Source organism: Anopheles nili, chromosome 2 (genome assembly GCF_943737925.1).
Source record: "Anopheles nili chromosome 2, idAnoNiliSN_F5_01, whole genome shotgun sequence".
NCBI lineage: Eukaryota > Metazoa > Arthropoda > Insecta > Diptera > Culicidae > Anopheles > Anopheles nili.
In genome coordinates this window covers 64273343-64293138 of record NC_071291.1, presented here as the reverse complement: position 1 = coordinate 64293138, position 19796 = coordinate 64273343, and the positions used below count along the sequence as shown (strand labels likewise).

At 48.3% G+C, this 19796-nt stretch overlaps 1 protein-coding gene across 1 annotated transcript in view; it reads left to right on the top strand.

The window, feature by feature from the left end:
• The window catches only part of LOC128731713 (uncharacterized), a 184018-nt gene extending 167383 nt beyond the window's left edge, over positions 1–16635 (top strand). Inside the window, exons 3-11 of the mRNA XM_053824845.1 lie at positions 3418–3551; positions 7071–7360; positions 8754–8831; positions 9095–9283; positions 14241–14460; positions 14555–14846; positions 14917–15036; positions 15104–15449; positions 15534–16635. Coding sequence (XP_053680820.1) covers positions 3418–3551; positions 7071–7360; positions 8754–8831; positions 9095–9283; positions 14241–14460; positions 14555–14846; positions 14917–15036; positions 15104–15449; positions 15534–16635 — 2771 coding nt within the window. The remainder of the gene's footprint in view (positions 1–3417; positions 3552–7070; positions 7361–8753; positions 8832–9094; positions 9284–14240; positions 14461–14554; positions 14847–14916; positions 15037–15103; positions 15450–15533) is intronic.
• Positions 16636–19796: the final 3161 nt, after the last annotated feature.

The following is a 19796-nucleotide window of genomic DNA, read 5'->3' as shown; positions in this document are numbered from 1 at the left end:
GACGGTTTCCCACGGCGATGGTTACATCCTGTGACGGCACTTCCTCGGATTAGCCGTTCTTGCCTCGGGGTGGCATTACAAGGATCCGCTCGCACGCTGACCAGACTGAATGGGAACGTCTAGGTATGTTTGTTTCCTGGATTAGCCGACGGAACGCGCCGACGACAATCGGTGCACGAGGCAGTGTGTTTTTGTTTATCCGCCCCGGCCGGGGCGTAATGAAGCCATAATTCAGCCCGGGATCAACATTTGCGACGCGAATCCGATGCGGTGGTGTTCGCGAACCGGAAGCCATGGTCTAAACCATGCCACGGTTACGGCGCATAGTGCCGCAGTAATTTACTTACTATCAGCCCATTCTCACACGCGGCCCGGACCGCCGAAACTTTAATCCTTTAAAATTACATCCCCCCACGGAACGCGAGGTGGAATTAGGAAGGAACAAATTAAAATGGCAGCCGGCCGACGGATGGAGCATGTGGCGTGGTGCTTGCTGCAACGAAGTCAGCCACCGTTAGTCACTTATACGTGACATAATCTTTAGTTATAAATGAGCAGCCTGCAGTCGGTTCCCTGGTAGCTACTGCTAATGGTAATAATGCCACCCGTTACGGCAAGCCCGACGATGTGGCTGACCTTCTGGCTTGTTGGAAGATATCCTTAATCCGACGTGGGCAGATCTTAGAGCGTATGGCTCGCTAATTAATGATCATTTAATTCTCGGAAAGAAAATCACCCCCCCATTTGCAAGAAGTGAAAATGTGCGCACATGCATGCGGGTGGGTGAATAAAAGAAGGATAAAAGTGCCGGGCGTACGATGGACCATCCGGTTGGACATCCGCGCGTTCAATTACATCCGTTGGGCTAATGCAATAAAGTCTGCGTTCGCTTTCTTAGCGGCTAATGGTCGCCTGTTATCGTTCCGTGTTAATTTGGCACCGCTTCTTTTTGTTTCAGCTGTTAGCCAGTGGTCGGGATTTAACTCTCATATTTTCGATAATACCCGGGAAGTGTGCATTATGGCGAGCGGGATTAATCCGCCACCCGTTTGTACCACTTAGGAGCGATTTTGTTACGATGATGCACGAGCGTTAGCTGAGATTTTTTAGCTGAGAATATTCTTTCACATCCTTTTCGGGACTGGGTGTAATGTAAGCTTTTCTTGCTCACCAAAAAAAGTCATACAGCTTGTGGTTGGAATAGAAAATTGCCCGCTCGTGGGTAGAAGATTATAACTGCATCGCACCTGCGAGCAGCGTATGAAGGCAAAAACGAAAAAGAAAAATCACCCAAAAAACCCCTGATTCCACTTTTTTTCTCTCCATGAGACTTTTAACTGCGTCAGGCGTTCGCCATTCTTCATTGCACGGCACCCAACTTTTGCGTGGCATTTAAAACAATGCAAACTTTGCGCACCACAAAATCGCGGGTGAATTGCTGGTGTGCTGGAACACGAGCAGCAAAAAAAAAAGAAGAAGCAAAAAAAAATCCAGTGGTGTTGGGGAAAATTGAATGGAAAAAAGTAGCACAAAAGGTGGAAGCGCTCCGACGGCAAGGGGCAACAAATTAAAGTTCGCCCCATCGCTTGCTGCGGAACCCGCGGGCTTTGCGGGCTTTCCGTCAAATTCCTGCCCCCCCCAAAAGGATATATAAATACATTTTCCCGCATCCTGGGTGCATTCGCAGGGCAACGCGGACGCAGGCAAAGCGTAAAGCGTAAAATAATAACTGCGAAGAAATGAACTTTCCAGGTGCAAGGTGATTTCTGCCCTGCCAGCCGTTCACTGGGGTGGATTTTCCACCAGCAAACTTGCCACAGTTGACTTCCGCTCGCGTGCGGAAACGGATCACGGATGCGGGCAGCGTTCTTGCGTGCGAAACCTTTAGTCTCGGGGCGTTTTTTTTTTGGTTCTTGTTTTCCTTGCCACCTGCCTCTTGCGCTGGCGGAAATATTGTGCGAGTTGTTTGATCCTTGATTTCACCATCCGCAACCTGCCCGGCCAGCCCCGGGAGTGTCCATCGGTGGTCCCTTGCGACGTGACGCTTTGATTCCGGGCGATATTCGCCCGGGTGCAGCGTGCAGAGAATTTACATAAAACTTTCCGGCGAGGGAATATTGAATTTATTAAATTAACGAAGGTGCTCGCTTCGTCTTCTTGCGTTCCGTTTGCCGCTCACCTGGTGGGGGTCTTCCAATTTTTCCGGTTCACTTCACCATCCCACCATCCTTTTGTTTCGGCACCAACGTTGCCACCCTTCGAATTTGCGGAACGCAAAAGCTCCGGCACCGGAATTCCGGTTCCGGAGCGCACGGTGGCACGGAAGCGCGTGATCCTTTTCTCGGATTTCACTCACGTCGACGCGACCCCACCCGTGTACGGGTGATTCGGTGGCCGGCTTTTAAGCGATTGAAAATTTGCACCCTCCTGCGGGGTGGGAAAAGTTTCTCCGGAACCGCTCGCAATGAAACGCGACGGTTGACGGGGAAAAAGTTAACCGGACAGGTGCACATCCGATGCGGTGCAGGTAGTCAGCTTTTGAAGTGCTGCGGGACGGAACCGTTGTCCTTACACCGGTGCACGGTGACACACGGGTAAATTGGACGGTAGTTACCGGTCGTTTCGCTGCGTGGAATGCAAATTAGGCTGGCCGTTTCGTGATCGCTTTCTCTCCGGTCAAACTCGACGTTGTGGTCCGCAAAACGGCAAGTGAATCGGCGTGCGTGATGTTCGTGCTTTCTTGGGACCACCGCACCGTCTTGTGCTTTGTCGCCGTGGGCAAGGTGGAGTAAGTTTTTAATTGATCGTGCTTTTCACACATGAACGACGATTTATCAAGCTCTCGGTGGGGCAAACGTGCACAGTGACTTGTTACGTTAGCGTAGCCCTGGAAAATGTCTCATTTTCCTATGAGCAAAAAAGCATAACTGAACGCAATTTTGAGTGGCTGAGAATAAACTCAAAACGAGTGATTTACACAGGAGAACAGTAGTTAATAAATGAAGAGACATTTTAAAGAAATTAATACAGCTTTGATATTCTGCAGCAATTATTGTTCAATTAACGATTGCGTACAAAAGCTTCCTAGATTGCCCCTGAATGTATGCAATATGTGAGCATTTGCATCCTTTTTCTTCTCGTAAGGCCGTATTTTTTAAGGATATTTTGGAAAAAATCATATTAAGTGATAAAAAAATATAAAACAATAACATATAACTCAAAGAAACAAATAAGATGATTGCTACAACAAGAGCAATCAAGGGAAATTCATCAATGTGGCATTTCGACAGCGAATCGTTTTGTGTTATCGTTTCTTCTAACCCTTACCACCGTTACCATAACTCAAGCTGTTATCTCTCTGCGGGCTATTGATTTTAACCGAAACCATACCATTTCTTTCTTTTCCCCGCTTTCTAGCGTGCAACCGCACCCTACACGGTGAAGCCGGACGAACGTACGAGCTCCAGCTGCAGAACCCCGACGGCGCGTATCCCTTCGTGTGTCACCTGAACTTTACGGCCTCGGGAGGCCAGTACGGTGACATCGTGCAGGTAAGAGTGAACCCGCAAAACATCCCCTTTTCGCCCATGACATCCGTGTACGGGCGCGCCCCCAACCACCGAAGATTGCCGCCGGCAATCGTCTTCATAAATTAAATTTTCAACAACCATAATGATAATCAAAAAGTGCCCCATTTCTTGTTGCTTTTACCGCACTAATGGATGGTCATAAATTCGTTCGTCTTTTTCTTTGCTTCCCGCTGAGCGGGGGGGGGGGCTTTCGTGCCGGCTGAAACTGGGACACCTCTCGCTTTCTTTCGGTTGCTTTTTCTTTGCCGTTTTCTCCCTCCCACTGAGAAAAAAAAAGACGCTATAGCAAACGTCGAATCGCATGTTCGACGGGCGTTTGCTTTTGCGCTTTTGCTTTTGATGAACGACCGTGAGTGAATATTGAGCTTCGTTTTATGCCAGAAGTCGGGGTGGATGGGCAGAGAGAAGAAAAGTATGAAAAAAAGAAGAAGAAGAAGAAAAAACACACGGAAACATTTCCACCACGTCAATGGAAGCGGCACACCAGACCGAGCGGTGAAGAAAACAGAAGACATTCGCTCATTCGCACGTTCGAAGGGACGCGACGAAATCAATAAGCAAATTGAAAGTGAAAAATGTGTTCCCTTCCCAGGCCTGCGGGCACCAGCGCACCGGTGCGAAGATAGCGCCAGAGAGAAAGAGAGTGAATTTTCATGTTCATCTCTAATTGATAAATAGGGAAAGCGGAATCTATCTACATCGGACCCGTCCGGGGGTTTCGGCGTGCGAGTAAGCGTGTGTGGGTGTGGGAAAAGCGAATCAGGAGGAAATATTACCACGCCATTTCTTTCTACCGTTTGGGGTGACGCTTTTCCGAAGGGTCGAACATCGAGGAAAAGAAAAATGGTGGCCTTCTTCGAGGCGTAGTGCCAGCGCAAGAAACCCTCACTAGTCAATTGATTATGTTTTGGGGGGTAAAAGTTTTCCATCGCTGACAAATAGAAAAGGGGCATCTATTAAGCGCTCGTGTGTGCGGTTGCAGTCAATTTAATTACGCCTGACCGACCAAACCGAACCGGAGTCGAGCGAACAGGGTCCTGGGCTGTGTGCCGGTTGGTGAATCTATTTTCCTTGTAAACGCCAATCATCGTTACCTGCCGACAGCCGAATGTCAAGCGGCCACCGGTACCGGGCAAGTGAATAATGAATCGAGCAGCGCACGTGTTTAAAGTTCCCGGTGGTTGGAATAATGTCTCTTTCGTCGTTAACTGTTGTTCAACCAAATTGACCGGGTTTGAGCAGAGACACAAAACAATCCCACAAACATTGGCACTATCTGGTAAAATCACAACCACGCGACAATGGGTGGGTTTTTCTCATCTCCCCACCAAACCGCTGGTGGGAAAATGCCGTTAAATTAGATCAACAAATCCGGTTTTCGCGCGGTGCGGGTACCACGTTTTATTTACTTTTAATTCAATTTATTTTCAATTTTGTTGACTTTTGCATTTGCGCTGACTTATGCTAATAGGCACGCCACTAAAGTCAAGAGTTTCTTAAGAACACGGCCCAACCACAGATAGAGATCCTGTTCCAGGACACTCCCCACAAACGGGCACGGGAGCTCGCTTCAAAGCTCGCTAAAATTGTTTAATTTATTCCGCTAGTCAAACAGAAAGTTTGTTTCACACTTTGCTGGCGGCCGATCCCGATTCGCCGATGCTGATGGGAACCGTTCGACGACGTATCGGATCGACGGCTAATGGATCCGTGCCTCCCAACCCAACAACGGTCTCAACCATCCTGCTGGATGGTTGTTTGTGTTTGTGCACCGAAAGTCTCCTTTTGAAAGTTGGCCAGCTCGAGAGCTCTGGCCCCCACCCTCGTGGTGCTTTCTCGTAATTAAACGGGCGCTATTGTTGCGACGGGGTAGTTGATGGACGCCGGAGCTTTGTTACGATCGTGATCACCTTGGTTTTCTGGGAACTGTTCTCCGGCGACGGATTCCCCACCGCTCGGGGAACAAAGAAGAAATGCTAATCGGCTAATTGAAAAATCTCCAGGTTGCTTCGTTTGAAGTCGGCGTGCCGTTTTCTAATCAAGGATCGATCCATTCCCCAGCGGCGTTTTGATTGGAAGCCTGGACGTGAGGTCCCTTTTTAAAGCGCTCCTTGATAAATGGAACGGAACCTCGCTCGGGAGAAATATTGCAGCTCAAAACTCGACACGAGATAAGTGCATTAAAACTATCCCCGAAACGATTGAAGAAACCAAATCGTGCTTTTGGGAGGGCATTTTGTGCTATTTTCACTTCCCAAAAGGTTCCCGGGCGGTGATGTTGGAAACTTTTTCCATAATGTAACGTCGTTAATGTTTTAATTCTTAATCCTGGTTCCGTCGCCTCCAGAAGAGTGTTTCAGATTTCCTTCCGTCAGTTTGTTCCTTCGATAGCGGTCTCTATAAAGGAACCATAGAGAGAGAGAGAGAGAGAGAGAGAGAGATAAAAAACAAAAAAAATCCTTCATTGCTCCACCGTTTCCGAGGACATGATTGAGCAATGCCGGGATGAAGTTCTTTATGATGCTTTCAACCGTTTTCATCCGGAACCGAATCCCTCACACCGGGCGAAGCGCACGAACGAGGAACGCAGCTTTGGGGCCGGAAGAAAAGAATGTAGAACCGGCCGAACTACCGTTTGCTGCAGGAAAGCCGCGCCTAAGACTTAGCGAAGGCCGCGATGAAATGGAGAGCTTAAGTGCAGTAATATGAAAGTTTTTTAATCACGACTGACTGCCGCTCGCGGTGCTCGAAATGTCCCATCGGGCGGGATTAGTCGGCAGCGTCGTGGTGCCCATGCGGGTTCGGAGGGTGGATTGGACATTCTTTTCGGGCTTGGACTGGGGACCGGTTGCGTACAATGTAATGAGGAGATGGAAAGTATTAGGAGGAGTGTTCTTTGCGGGATTTCTTTCAGTTTATGTTGCTTGTTTTTTGCGAGGAGAAAATCATAACGTCGGTGCATTTCTTTTGCAACAAATGGGTTGGTTAAGCATTTCAAAATATTTTCAATAAATAGCAATACTTTCCACCGAAGAGAACTGCCGCCGTTGAGGTTGTTTTTCTTTGAGAATAAAAAAATACAAACTGCAAAAAAGTTGCCTGGGGCAGAAGGATATTTAATCTTTTCGCTACCGATTTATTGCTTCCCGGTGAAGAAGAGAAAAACTCGGGGAAAATCTCCAATAAATCGAAATTCAACAAATCATTTCTAGTAGTGATATGCAACAAATGCCCTCATTTGATTGACCTTATGATTCCGATTAGCTTTTGAAGGTTGTTAAGATATAAAACTGCTTAGTGATACGGTATTTTGATGGTCGCCATTCGTTTGCAGGTGCTATTTGAGGGAAAAGCTGTGAACCCTTTGCAGGAATCATCAATCAAATGCCCAGTCTTTCGATAAAACTGACGATGTGATAACGCAGCTGAAACACGAATTGGTTTTAAATAATCACTTCTCGCTCTCTTCTCCAATCGCAGCTTAATCTGGCCAAGTTCAGCATCGGCAAGTACGTGGAGAACTTTCACGACCTGAAGCAGCACGGCGAGTGTATGGAAGGATTCATGACGATCAGCGAGCAGGGTCTACCGCACCTGAATGGCAAATGGTGCGGCACGGCATCGGGCTACACGATATACTACAGCGAGACACGGTCGGTGAACGTGACACTGCGCCTCGATAAGCTACCGCAGGCGAGCAGTGGCGTATCGAACGGGTTCGAGTTTCGGTTGATCTACAAGTTTCTGCGGCACAGCGACGCCAAGCTCAGGTATTTATGAGTCGCTGCGGACTGGGTTCGGGGCCATTTCTTTTCTACCGTCAAAGGGGAAATTAATGGCGGCAAATCACGGGAACGGATGGTTAATTGTCGGTGGAAACTGACGGGTTGCTTATCGCACTGTACGGATGGTCAAGGAATTTGTTGTGTGTAATTTGTGATTTGTTTGAGGAGCTTTGCACGAATTAGCATGTAGCGCGTGTTGCCAGCTTTCGGGCGCTAAGGACATGCAATCGTATCGTAAGCGAGTTAGCCGGTGAGGTGTGTTAAATTGACTGTATTATATTTAAAATATACAAAATTATGGATTGCTTCTCTGAAAACAAAGCATCCAAATCGAATACAAAACTAACACTGTCGTCGAAATTGCCCTACATGGTTTCTTTTTTCTCGATTTCCTCGATGCAAATTCCAACCGATGGAACCCATTGTTCATGTAATAAAATTACACAAACTCAATTTAGCACAATCAAAGCTCACCATAATCCAGCTGCAGCACGGAAGTAATTCCCCGTGCTGTGCTTGCGCTCACGGGGAGCAACATCCATATTTCTACACATTTCGACCCGAGCAACCACATTCCTTCGGTGCGTTTTGTCGTTGCGCTTTAGAATCCAGTTACTCCATTCGCTTCCACCGCATAGCAATCGAACAATGTTGTTTGGAAGCCAGCACAGGCCGGGCAAACAAGCGGGCTCCCACGGGTGGGCCATTGTGAGAGAAATTGAAAATTCCATTAAGTAATAAACTATAAAAGTTGGTTTTACGACAAACACACACGTATCCTTCGTCCGGCTTTTGGGCGTCGGTTTCGGGGCGATAAAAAGTCAAACATAAATAAGTAAAACGGGGGGAAAAAAAAAGCAAAAATCGCTTCACCAAACGCATCGGGTGTCCGCCCGCGCGAATGGTGCTCGATGGTATAAAAAGATGTTAACGCGTTTCGCACACGGGCACCGGATAGCGGGTCGGATCCGGGGCAAAACTACGCCCATACGCGCCCGGACCGATGATGGCAGCATTAAATCTAGGTTATTGCATTTTACACATTTCTCTCGCCGGTCGAGGGAAACCTCCTACGGAACCACGGGGCTTCATAACGCCGGTCTCGAAAAGCCTCCCTCACTCGGGGTGGGGCGGAAATCGGAAAATCATTGGCAGAATAGAATTCGAACCGGATGCGGCTGGCATCCATTACAACCGGCCCATCCGTTTTCCGGTGCTCAGTCCAAAGGGAGTGAATATAAACGAAATGCTTGTATTTATTGGCGGTGGGTAATATGTTGAGTTAATCCTACATTTTTCTTATCACCACGAGCGGGCGAGGCTAGTTCAGCGGTCGTAATGTTCGCTCTCTGTTTTTCTCGTTCACGGCACGCTGCAGGAATGACAACCGGATATGGAACGGCGAGCTGATGCCAGGCAGCTACTGCAATCGGAACTTTTACGACTGCGACAAAAGGTAAGTTCCCACCGGGCGACATGTCCTCGCGCATTGAGTGGAATAAAACACCATGCGAGCTGGTTTTCGGGTCGCGTACGATCGCGCTTCCTGGCGCGAGCTAATCCGGGCCTCGTCCTAGCACTCAGAAGAGGTCCTTGGGCCGTATCGCAAGCAGCGGCTCATCGAACCCATGGTGCTTTATAAATTATCCAATTCAAAACCCCGTAGCCCCGGCTGCAACGGCCACCTAATGCCGACGTTCCCCGTTTTTTGTTTTGCAGGACCTGCCGAATACGATCGCCCAACTATCCCGGCATTTATCCGCGCAATCTAACATGTAAATATTATATTAATCACCGAGCGCCCCCGAGCGGGCTGCATGCGATGATCGTCCTGCGCCAGCCGGACGGACACAAACTGAACATGAAGGAGCAGGCAACGCACCACGAGGCGAACAACCGGATTTTAAGGTAATGCTTTATTGATGACCGCGGCTCTCCCGGGGTTCGAGTTGCGTGCGAATGGTTTGTGCGATTTTTAGGGACCATGTGTGTGCATTCGCGTGGGACAGAGCGTTTAATTTTTCCGTTCCATAGCATCGCACGCTGGTGGCAGCGGGAGATTAGGAAAATTGATGTCGGAAGCGCTCTTTCAAAGGACATGCTGGCCAAACGGCGTACTTCGCATGGGGCATGTTTGTCAGACGGTGATGAATAGCGGCATTTCGCGACACACGTCGTCGACCGGAGTAGTTGTTTTGTTGATTAATTCTATGCTGTTAGGAGTGGACCTTTGGTTCTTATGGTATGGGGAAGCTGGTTAGGACTAAAGCTGTGTAGAGGAAAATTTAAATTTAAATTATTTAAATTCGGTGCCTTTTTTAAACGCGATATTCGCCTATAAGCTCTCAACGATTTTTTCTTCAGAATCTTGCATGGCAGTTTAAATAATTTTACGATAATTAAGCTTTTGTAGCAGTTTTATGATTTTTCCAGGGATTATGTCTCTTTTTGTACTTGCTACACATCATTGGCTTGTTGTAAAGTTAGGATGTCACCTGAGCAGAGTAGAAAACGATGCCAGGTCGACATCAAAATACGGTACGTTGAAAAATATGTGATTTAAGGCTAATATGAGCTGGTTTGTTTAAAAACTTTTAAAAATATAATTAGTTGAATGAATAAAACTATATATATCAAGTCTCATTGTAGTGTGAATACGTTTGAAAAATTAGTTTCAAAACCCTAAAATTAAAGGCATTCATCATCACACCTTGACCAGCCTGATTGAACATTGTAGCAGACCATTTAAAGACGCACAACAAATAGCAATTAAATGTACGACAATTAAAATGCAGATTGTCGCAAATAATCGAAGCTGACAGAGCAACAAAAAAGAAAAAGCACCAGCGAACCGGTTGAAGCCGGATTGGTTTTCAACACGCAACAACATCAAAGCAAAGGATGCGGTTTTGTGCGAGGACAAAAAAACCATCCGGGCTTTTGCTTCGCTTCATTTCCGCAACGTGGCAGGACCGCCACGGCCCACAAGGGGAGGGGTTTGTTTCCACCTATTTAATGTCGTGTTTGTAATAAACCACAATTAAACGATGTAACGTTCCGGGCGGCTACATAAATACAGACCTGCGACACGACACGGTTCATCCGTCACCACGGATCATCATCATCATCCTCACCAGTGGACTGGTCATGGAATCGTCACGCGAAACATTCCGCCGACATGAAACGCGCCAGATCGGGCCGTTGTTTGTCCACCAAACAACCGTTCAACGACGAATGGGCCACTGTTTTCCGTGCATTAATTCATCAACTCGCTCCCACGAATGGTGCGTTATGCGAAAGGTCCATTTTGAATGAACCCGCTTTTTCCAACCCTCATGAGTGCCCGGTGAAAGACGATCGTTTCGACAGGCCGGTCTCGAATGGGACCGCTTAACCTGTGCCAAGAGCAGCCCATTTGCCATCCACCGTGTAATCCTTGGCGTGAAATATGAGCGAAATAAAACCGATCACCCTGACCCAAAACCTGAACCCCAATCTGCACCGAGAGCCGCACCGGATTGTTAATGAAAATTGATTGCTTGCCTTTCGCTGGTGGGCTTGTTTGTTCCGTTTCCCAGTAGCAAAGGATGATTAATTTTGTGTGCTTTTCAGCTGCATTTTGTTCCACTGTTCAACCGGGGCTTCCCGTGCCCGCCCGTTACGAGACAAATTCCGCTTTCACGACCATCACCTGGATACGCTGTGTGTGATGGAATGGCACGAGCGCTTGTGGCAACCACAAAAAAAACCTGAGTCATGTAATTAAATACGAGCATCTCCGTGGAAAACCGCGTCCGGTCCTTTGATGAGTGATAGGCGGCTTTCGGGTTTAAATTGTAACGTGATAATTTCGTGGGCATGGTTTTATGGATGAACCCAATTCCCGGGACCGGTGATTGATGCCAGCAGCCGCTAGTTATTGCTTCGTTTTTTTCCTATTTTTCACCTCAACTTCGTGGTCCAAGTAACCTGCGCTTTTATCTACTCACCACTGCAACAAGCTCCCAGGTTGCTCAGGTTGCACTTTTCGGGCACTTTAGAACATTGGCCGGATATTGCGTTTGGCGAGTGGTTCCGTGTACCGGACCACTCCATTTCCGGGCACGGTTGTGTCTTCCCGAGCAGACCGGGTGAAAATAAGAAATTTTCCCAAACTCGTTCGCCCACCACGCTCCAGGACAACCTCCCAACCGTGCGGGCATATGCCCGCAAAACTAACGAACGGCCAACTATCTCATCCACTCGGCCGAACAGAATTTACGGCTTTTCCCCCCATTTTCCAGGGGGGGTGGAGAAGCGCACCTGAGCGAAAGTTCTGGGATGGCGCCATTTCCGAAAACCACTCCCACAGCCGAGAAAGGCGTAAAATGTATCCGGTTGTGTGCCCGAAAATGGACTTGGACTCGTGCACGGACGCTACCCGAAAGCAATTTCCAATGCAAAACTTGTAAATTATTATTTCAAATTATTATAGCCGACCGTTCATGCACCCTACTCCGTTCCCTCCTCCCTTCCCCTTCCCCTTCCCCTTCCCCTTCCCCTTCCCCTCAACCAAATCGAGCGCGCATGAAGGTGGATGAAGCTTAAAGATGGTCCATTCTTCTGGCCACCTTCGTGGCGTTCACTTTAGGGCCTGGCAATCAGCAAGCGAGCTGAGAAACACGTTTAAACCGTTCGCTCGCTGGTGCAACGATGCATTCCGACGAACCCATCCGAAGGGGGCCAGAATGCCCCTTTCGAGGCGTTCGAGAACCGATTCCATTCTGCCATTACGCCAGGCAGCACCCTCTGTCGGCAAACTTTTCACCCCCCCAACGGGTGGTGGGGGCTTGTCTGGGGGGGGGGGGGGGAACTTGCATCCTGCCCGGCACCCTTTTGCTGGCGTCAGTGCTCGATCGAGCGATTGCGAGAGTTTCCATTTCGGCGCGGGCCGCCATTCGGGCCAATGATGGGCTGTGGTTTTGGTGCGAGTGCGAGCTCGCTTTCTTTTTTCTTCCTTGCTCCACTTTCGCATGTTAAGGATAAAGGCGTCGCCCCGGTGAAGGTATAGCATAGGGGGTGAACATGGGGGGAGGGGTGAAAAAGTTAAGGATTTATGGAAAACCTGTTGGGTTAAGGATTTGAGGTAAATTTCGAAACAGATTCCGTGCGGGAGGAAAGTTGTTCCTGTTCGACCGCGTTCAATGGGCCGCATTTGGGGAATGAATGGCGCTTGGGCCCAGTTCGGTTGGCCACTCGCCGAAGGCAACGAAGGGCCAGGTGACATACCCCCAGGTGTGTGTGTGTGTGTGGGGTGGAAAACGGTGGAAAACTTTACCCGGCTTTCGGCAACGCAAGCTGCCCATGGTTGATGGCTCGAGGCCGTTCGGGTTTGATTGCTTTCGTGCGGGGAGAAATAGGATCGAGAAACTCTTCGCTTGCCGACAGCGCCACTCGGAATGGCACGATAATTTGATTGGAAAATCAATTGGGCGATATTACGCTGCTTTGGCACAAAGGCGCTCACGGAGGTGTTAAAATACGTGCACGAGTGTTAAGTGCAACATTGTAGGGCGGCAGCGAACGGATGGTTTCGATTGGGCGCCAGCTGTGGCTTGGGATGTACTGATTTGGCATGATAATTCGATAGGGGAGCATTTTTCGATTGTTCAATTGTTTGAAAGCAGCGGGAACAGCAGTGCATTGATGATATGAAACCGATTGAAAATGATACTGATATTCTTGGCTCCTGAATGTAGGCAATTGGAAAACAATATAAAAAGATTTATATATTATGAAAGGGAAGGCTCAAAGACATAACTTTTGAATAAAGATTTCAATAAGATAAACAAGATAAAGATAAGATAAAGATAAAGATAGGAGAAAAAGATTTGAATAAAGATAAAGATTTAATTCTTGCAACAAATCATGTAGGAATTGATATTTTGAGAGGTTTCATACTCTGTCTGTTATTTTTAGATACTTTGCCTTTATTATAATAAAATTAGCATGAACATTTATATTGGTGCTCTTCAAACGTTAAAATGGGTTTCTTTTACCATCATTGGTACTGCTAACTTGCATTCTTGGAATCAGCTGAATTTTGTGCCATTTATAAGACCCAAATTCATATGAATAACAGCAAATAACAGCGCTAAAACGGTCATTAAAATAAAACAATTATGATTCTATAAATGGTGTATGATATAAACCATATACTATAAAGATTCTTGCCAAGAGAAAGCAAGTTTCTAAACCAAAAAAAAGGCACCAATTTATAGGGCTTTCGTTCGTTCTATTGCCACCGTTCAACTGGCTATTAGTGCACCATCCCGATGTAGCCTGCAACAACTCACTTAATAAAGCAAACAACCCCTAATGTCCTGATTTAGCCCAGCAAGGTGTAACCGAATCGAATTAAGCCGGCTAAATTTAAACCCCATGCTCACTCGGGCAAGTGTTGAACGGGTTTTCCAGGGCCGAGCTTGCGCTCGTGCGTGCGCGTGATTGGGCTCAAAACGAGCCTGCCCTAATAAATGACCGCCGATGGCAACAAATCGCGCCCGTAAGTGGAACATAATAAATACTCCCGCCGGCGAGCATTTAAAGCAAACACCGCGCCTCGCGTTCGCGTGACGCGCCCGTGCAGGTTTGATTTCACCCACCGGTCAATAAACAAATTAGACGAGTGCGTGTTGATGGTACGGAATGGACGTTCTAATGCTTCCTGATCGTTAACGTTTACGGCCGAGCGGAACGGCATTTCGAGGGCGTTTTGTGGTCAGCATTAAAGCACTGCCCCACGAGCACTTGGGTTGGGTAGTTATCGCGATGAATAAAGCGTCTAAATTTACGTTCTCCCTTCTCACGTCACGAATCCTTTCAGGAGCTGGGAGCAGTGTGACGAGGCGCAGGATTATCTCAGCATCTACGATGGTGCCGCGGTGGAAGCACCAGCCATCGGGCGGATCTGCGGTGGAGACGTCCTTCCGGACATCGTCTCGAGTGGGCCGGAGATGCGTGTCGAGTTCCACACGTCCCCGTTCGACGTGCCGTTCCATCCGAATCCTGTCACCTTTTTGCCCGGGTTCGAGCTCGAAATCCACGTAAGTCGTGACCCATTCCCCCGGGATCCTTCTAAAGGACCTCCTGCGCCGGTTTGAGACATAAATGAAAACCCTTCCCTGGGGGCGTTCGTAGGTGCTGTACGTGAACTCCAACTCGCAGTCGTACATTCGACAGCCCGGCCGGTGTGAATTCATCGTGAGCGCGTTCGAAAGCCAAACGGGCGAGCTGGAGAGTCCGCAGCATACGCTGCCCCCGGAAAGCGCCTGTCTGTACCACTTCCAGGGACGCCGGCACGAGACAGTGTGGGTTTCGTTCATCAAGTACCACTCCGCGATCGATCCGACTGGCTTCGAATCTCCAGCCGAATGTGTCACACAACTTCGCATCTGGGATGGTCGGTGGTCAGTGACATCACGGCCGTACGGTAAGTTTGACACGTGTCACGTGCGCTATGAGCTGTTCTGGAACGCGAGCATTCATTCTAGTTTTCTTAGGTGCACCTCCGGAGTATCAACGAAACGCGAGCCTGATTGAGCAGATTTGTCGCGAGGAGGTTCCTCGATTATGTTCCCGATCGCTCGTTGCCAAAGGTAGTCGACCCTGCTCTACGCAAGGTAAGTCCTATTGTCAGACGTCGGGACATCACCTTACGAGTTCTTAACGAAACCTTCTCCATTGCAGAGAGCTATTTGTCAACCGGTTCGGATCTGACCATCGAATATCGACCAAGCCCGATCGGGACGGCTCGGTTGTATGGTCCTGCGTCTGCGTTTAAGCTACGGTACGAGTTTGTGGACAACTCGCTAGGTGGTGCTCCACTAGAGCCACTTGTCGCACCCTCAGCTATGCCTGAACCGGCCGCTCTGGTGCAATTTCACCCAAAGTCCTGCGATCGCGTCTTTCGCTCATCGTCTGCATCTCGTGGGATCTTCCGGTCGCCCTCGAACGTGTTCATGTACGGTCGAGGTGGTTCACCGAATATTTCCTGTGTCATCCGGTTTGAGGCGAGCGCTGGGGAAAGTGTACGGTAAGTGATCGTCCTTTTGTGCGTCGATTGCATACATTTAGGGGTGATCATCAGTAATGATCTTTCCGGGTTTCCTACTTTCAGTTTGACAATCACACGAGCCCGCTTTGGAGGCCGCTCGTGCCAGAACATGCAGAACCGATCTGGCCGGTGGCACTGCAATCATCATGGCGGACCAGTTTCGGACCTTCGCATCGGTGAGGTTCCCTGGACAGACGTAGCACCACTTCCACGTGACTGTCTCTGCTCGGACGTCTCCGGTTCGATCACGTTGGCTCCACTAGCGGCGAGCATCGTGGAGGTGAAGTTCACCACGCTGCAGATGGAGGTGGACCAAGACTTTCGTGATTTTTACTTCGAGGGTCGGTACGAATTCGCACGGGATGGTTGCGAGACGGATTGGTCCGAAAGGCGGTTGCGTGGCCGCAGTGGAGACGCCTTCCTCAAACCAACACCATGCCCAGCTCTCATCCAACCGTGGCTGCTTGAACCAGAAACCGACAGCAGCTATCTGGTGCTGAAGCTTAAAGGTTTCTGGATGCCACCACTTCTTCAATCAGCGCCACCCTGTCCAACCGACGCTCGCATCACCGTCTACTCGACGAACAACCCACGCAGCTCGCGTGATCTCTGCCCATCCGGTCCGGATGTGGTCGCGTTCTCCGATGGTTGGGATCGTGCGTACGAGTTTAGTGCGGCGGAACTTTCCCGAAGCCTGATCATCGAGTTCCGAAGCCCACGACGACCACCGCTCGAGCTGGTTGAGTATCGGTTCTCGTGGATGGAGATCTTTCCGGCTCACGATTGTCCGCACCGTTGCCAGGAACTGCAGGCTTGCATTCCGGCTGAGCTTTGGTGTGATGGAAAGGTACATTGTCCGTCCGGACAGGACGAAAGCCCAACTGAGTGTGATCTACGGCTACCATTGTCACCATTGCACGTGGGTTTGGCCGCAGCTACACTCACGCTTGTGCTTTCGCTAGCCGCCGGTTTGACGGCTTGTGCACGACGACGGCGTGGTGAAAAGAAACACCTGCAAAGCGTGCATCTGGATGCGGCACAAGGCCGCAGTGGGTACCACGGAGGTCACCCGGGACCAGGATATCCGCACGCTAACCATCATCTATCGGCGAGCCACGGGCTGGCACCGCTGTACCTTGACCCTTCTAAGGATAGCTTCTGTTGACAGGAACTCGAGACTTCGGTGTAGCCCATGCCGAAGTCGTCGCAGGACTTCTACTACTTCGCGTTCAGCCCGCCGGGTGGTGGACACGCCACCAGCAGCTGCTGAGTGCGAGGTGGACCAACTGCAAGCCCGGTGGCGCAATTTTTACTCCTTTTCCCCGAAAGGGGATCTAAAAAAATACAAAACCGACACGCAATTCACTGCTAGTGCAGTGATATTCGAGGTCTGACAGGCCTACCAGAGAGGCCCGTCCGGTAGGGATGGGTCGGATTGTTTTAGCCGTAGAATATCCTTCCTCACTGAGGTGCTCCTTCCTGCGGTCTCGTCCTGCACAGGCGGTGAGCGCGCAGACAGAAAAAGCGACAGAGAGCGAGAGAAAGAGACGAAAATACAGAGAAAGCAAAAGGGCTGGTTTTAATTGAGACAATCAGTGGACGCCGTGGCGAACTTGTCTAGTGGGGGTTTTTGCAGCCGAACAGAAGCAAGCGTCCCTTTTGAAGCCGAGGATTCGAGTGATGTACATTTGCAAAATTACTAGTAACTAACATGGTTGTGATGGTGGGTGCGATGGACAAAAAGAAAACCCCCCGACAGCGACCCAGGTGAGGTCCTGCGGCGAAACGGTTTATCGATGTGCTGCTTGCTTGGTGTATGTGTGTGCGTACGTTTGATTTGTGATATTGCGTTGTGCGCTGCCACACCTTTGCGCGTGCAGATGCGTTTGCAGGATGGACCGACTGTACCCATTTGTCGTTCCCTCATTGTTGCGTGCATTTTGTTTTATTCAGCTCGAAGATCTTCGTTCCATTGGCTGGATGAAAAGCACGAGCACGAACCGTCACATGTTAGTGTAGCTCCCGGTAAGCTAAAGATCTATCCCAAGAACCCCAATGCTAGTGCTAGCGAATAGCATGTCTCCTTCCGGTGTACATATTAGGCATTTTATGAACGCAACTGCACAAGAAAATACTGCAACCCCTTTCTCCGGACACGATTGCACCGTGATCGCGGTACAGAGGATGAGCTTTTATGTTTTGAGTTTTGTATAAAAAAAAGAAAGCATGCATTAGTGGATTCAAAAGACGCGCGTTTTTCGTTTGTTTTGCTGTCCGCTCTGATATCACGCAACCGAAACCCGAACAATGCACTTTGTACAAAGGAGCGCAAAACGGAAAGATGATTGATTCACCTGATTTTATCTCCATACGTAACTGCTAGTGGATTAACAGCATAAATATAACACGACCCCTTTTTCAGGGGCAGCGGAAATATATTCACTCACCCCATGTGTGGTGGAAAAACAAACCCCTAAAACATTACAACTTACACATACAATAACACACACACACACCAACCCCCAAAATGCAAAACCTTCTCTCAAATCGTCAAATGATAATGTGATTCTCAGTAGTTAAGCAAACAAACGAAGCAGAAACGAAAAAAAGAAACGAAAAGAATGATATGATATGAAGGATGAAAAGGAGCGAAAGGGTGAACATTAATCGATACTAAAAAGAAAGTAATAGATATGTTGAATAAACAAACTGAACCGGAAAACTGCATAAGCAAAATAAAAAAAAACTCAACGGAAAAGGGATTGCGTTAGAAAATACACAACCGTTAGATGGATCGTTTTCTGTGTAAAGTGAGGTTTAACGTGTATCGATAAGGAAGGAAACAATCAATGGAGCAGCCGTACGTAATATAGTTGTCGGGTGTGTCAGTGCCGAAGCAGCCAGGACGTTGCACCGAATACAGGAAAACGGAAGCGTCTGCCTTCCGTTACGAGGTTGTGAACCTTACACGACGCGGTCGAACGGAGCGAGGCCTTCCCGAGGCGTAGAATATGTCATCAATCGATACGAAATTAAACAAAAAGCGAGAGGAGGAAAACTTTAACGCGTGAGTGGAGCTCGGTACCCCCCACGAGGCATAGTAAATTGCAGATGTAGGAGAGTCGCAAAGCACTTGTAAATTAACGTCGATTGTAGCGTATAACAAGGGGGAACGATCGCACGAAAGCATCGGCGTAAACGTGGCGTAACCGCAGCGAATTGATCGCGTTTGATGTCGAGCTGAGCAGTTATACCCCGATAAGATGCCAACGGAGACGCAAGCGATCCTCGAAAACGATGTTACTGATGTTCAACACCCTCAACTTCCTTCTCCTTGCTTCTCAAATCCGATCGCCTAACCGTCGGTGGCACTAGGTTTAAGCTTCCCGTTGCAACGATCGGTCCACCCGTAGGCAAATATAACGTTACCCCGAACTGTGCTAGAGGTTGATGTACTGATGCGGGATGGGTACGAGCTGTACATAGTGCGCTATGTGGGGTGGGGAAAGCGCGAACGGGGACGGTATAGGCATAAATCAACTGGACGGCACTACATGGAAATGGTCTAGCGATCAATAAAGTAATGGAATTTCTCTGCGGACACATGTTCGCAGGAATAAAAACAATGGTTTAGTTTTTTTTTCTGCTTGTGATGAGTCATTTATTTGAGAAAATCTTTCAGCTGTCCCAAAACCTCGTTCGTGTGAAGGGATGATCGTGAAAATGAAGAGAAATAAATCATACTATGGCATGCTTCAGGGGTTATACTAAAAAAACGCTTAAATGAAACGCTTTAAATAGCCGGGACGCAATGCATGTAAAGCGTTTCACGATGCCGTATGCTGTGGTATTTTGACGCAAACTGTTATCCTTCGAAAGGACGAAGCTAACGCAACAGCTCATGCCAAAAAACTGTTCTTCTTACAAGCTCAACTTTAGTGCTGGACGTATTTCTCCTTGACAAAAACCTTAAATGTACGTTGTTGTAGCTCTAATGAAAATTTGTATTTATTTTTTTGCTGTTTCGTTAAATTGAGCTTGGATACCAAATCCCCAATTGGGTTGGAGTACCAATTCTAGGTTATTTCAAAGGTAGAGACAACGAGTTGCAAAAACTACTCTTCACATTTTTCATTGCAAGATATAATAATAAAAACGTGAGTAATTGGACTTGTGTATTCATTGTGCTATTGGACAAGGTTCATAACCTATTTGTAAATGATTTTTTGATATGTCTGAAGCAATATCTTTAAATTGAGGGCATCTTTTGGATATCGTAAAACGCGTGCAGGACCACACGTGCTCCTTTGCTATGATATTCGAAAG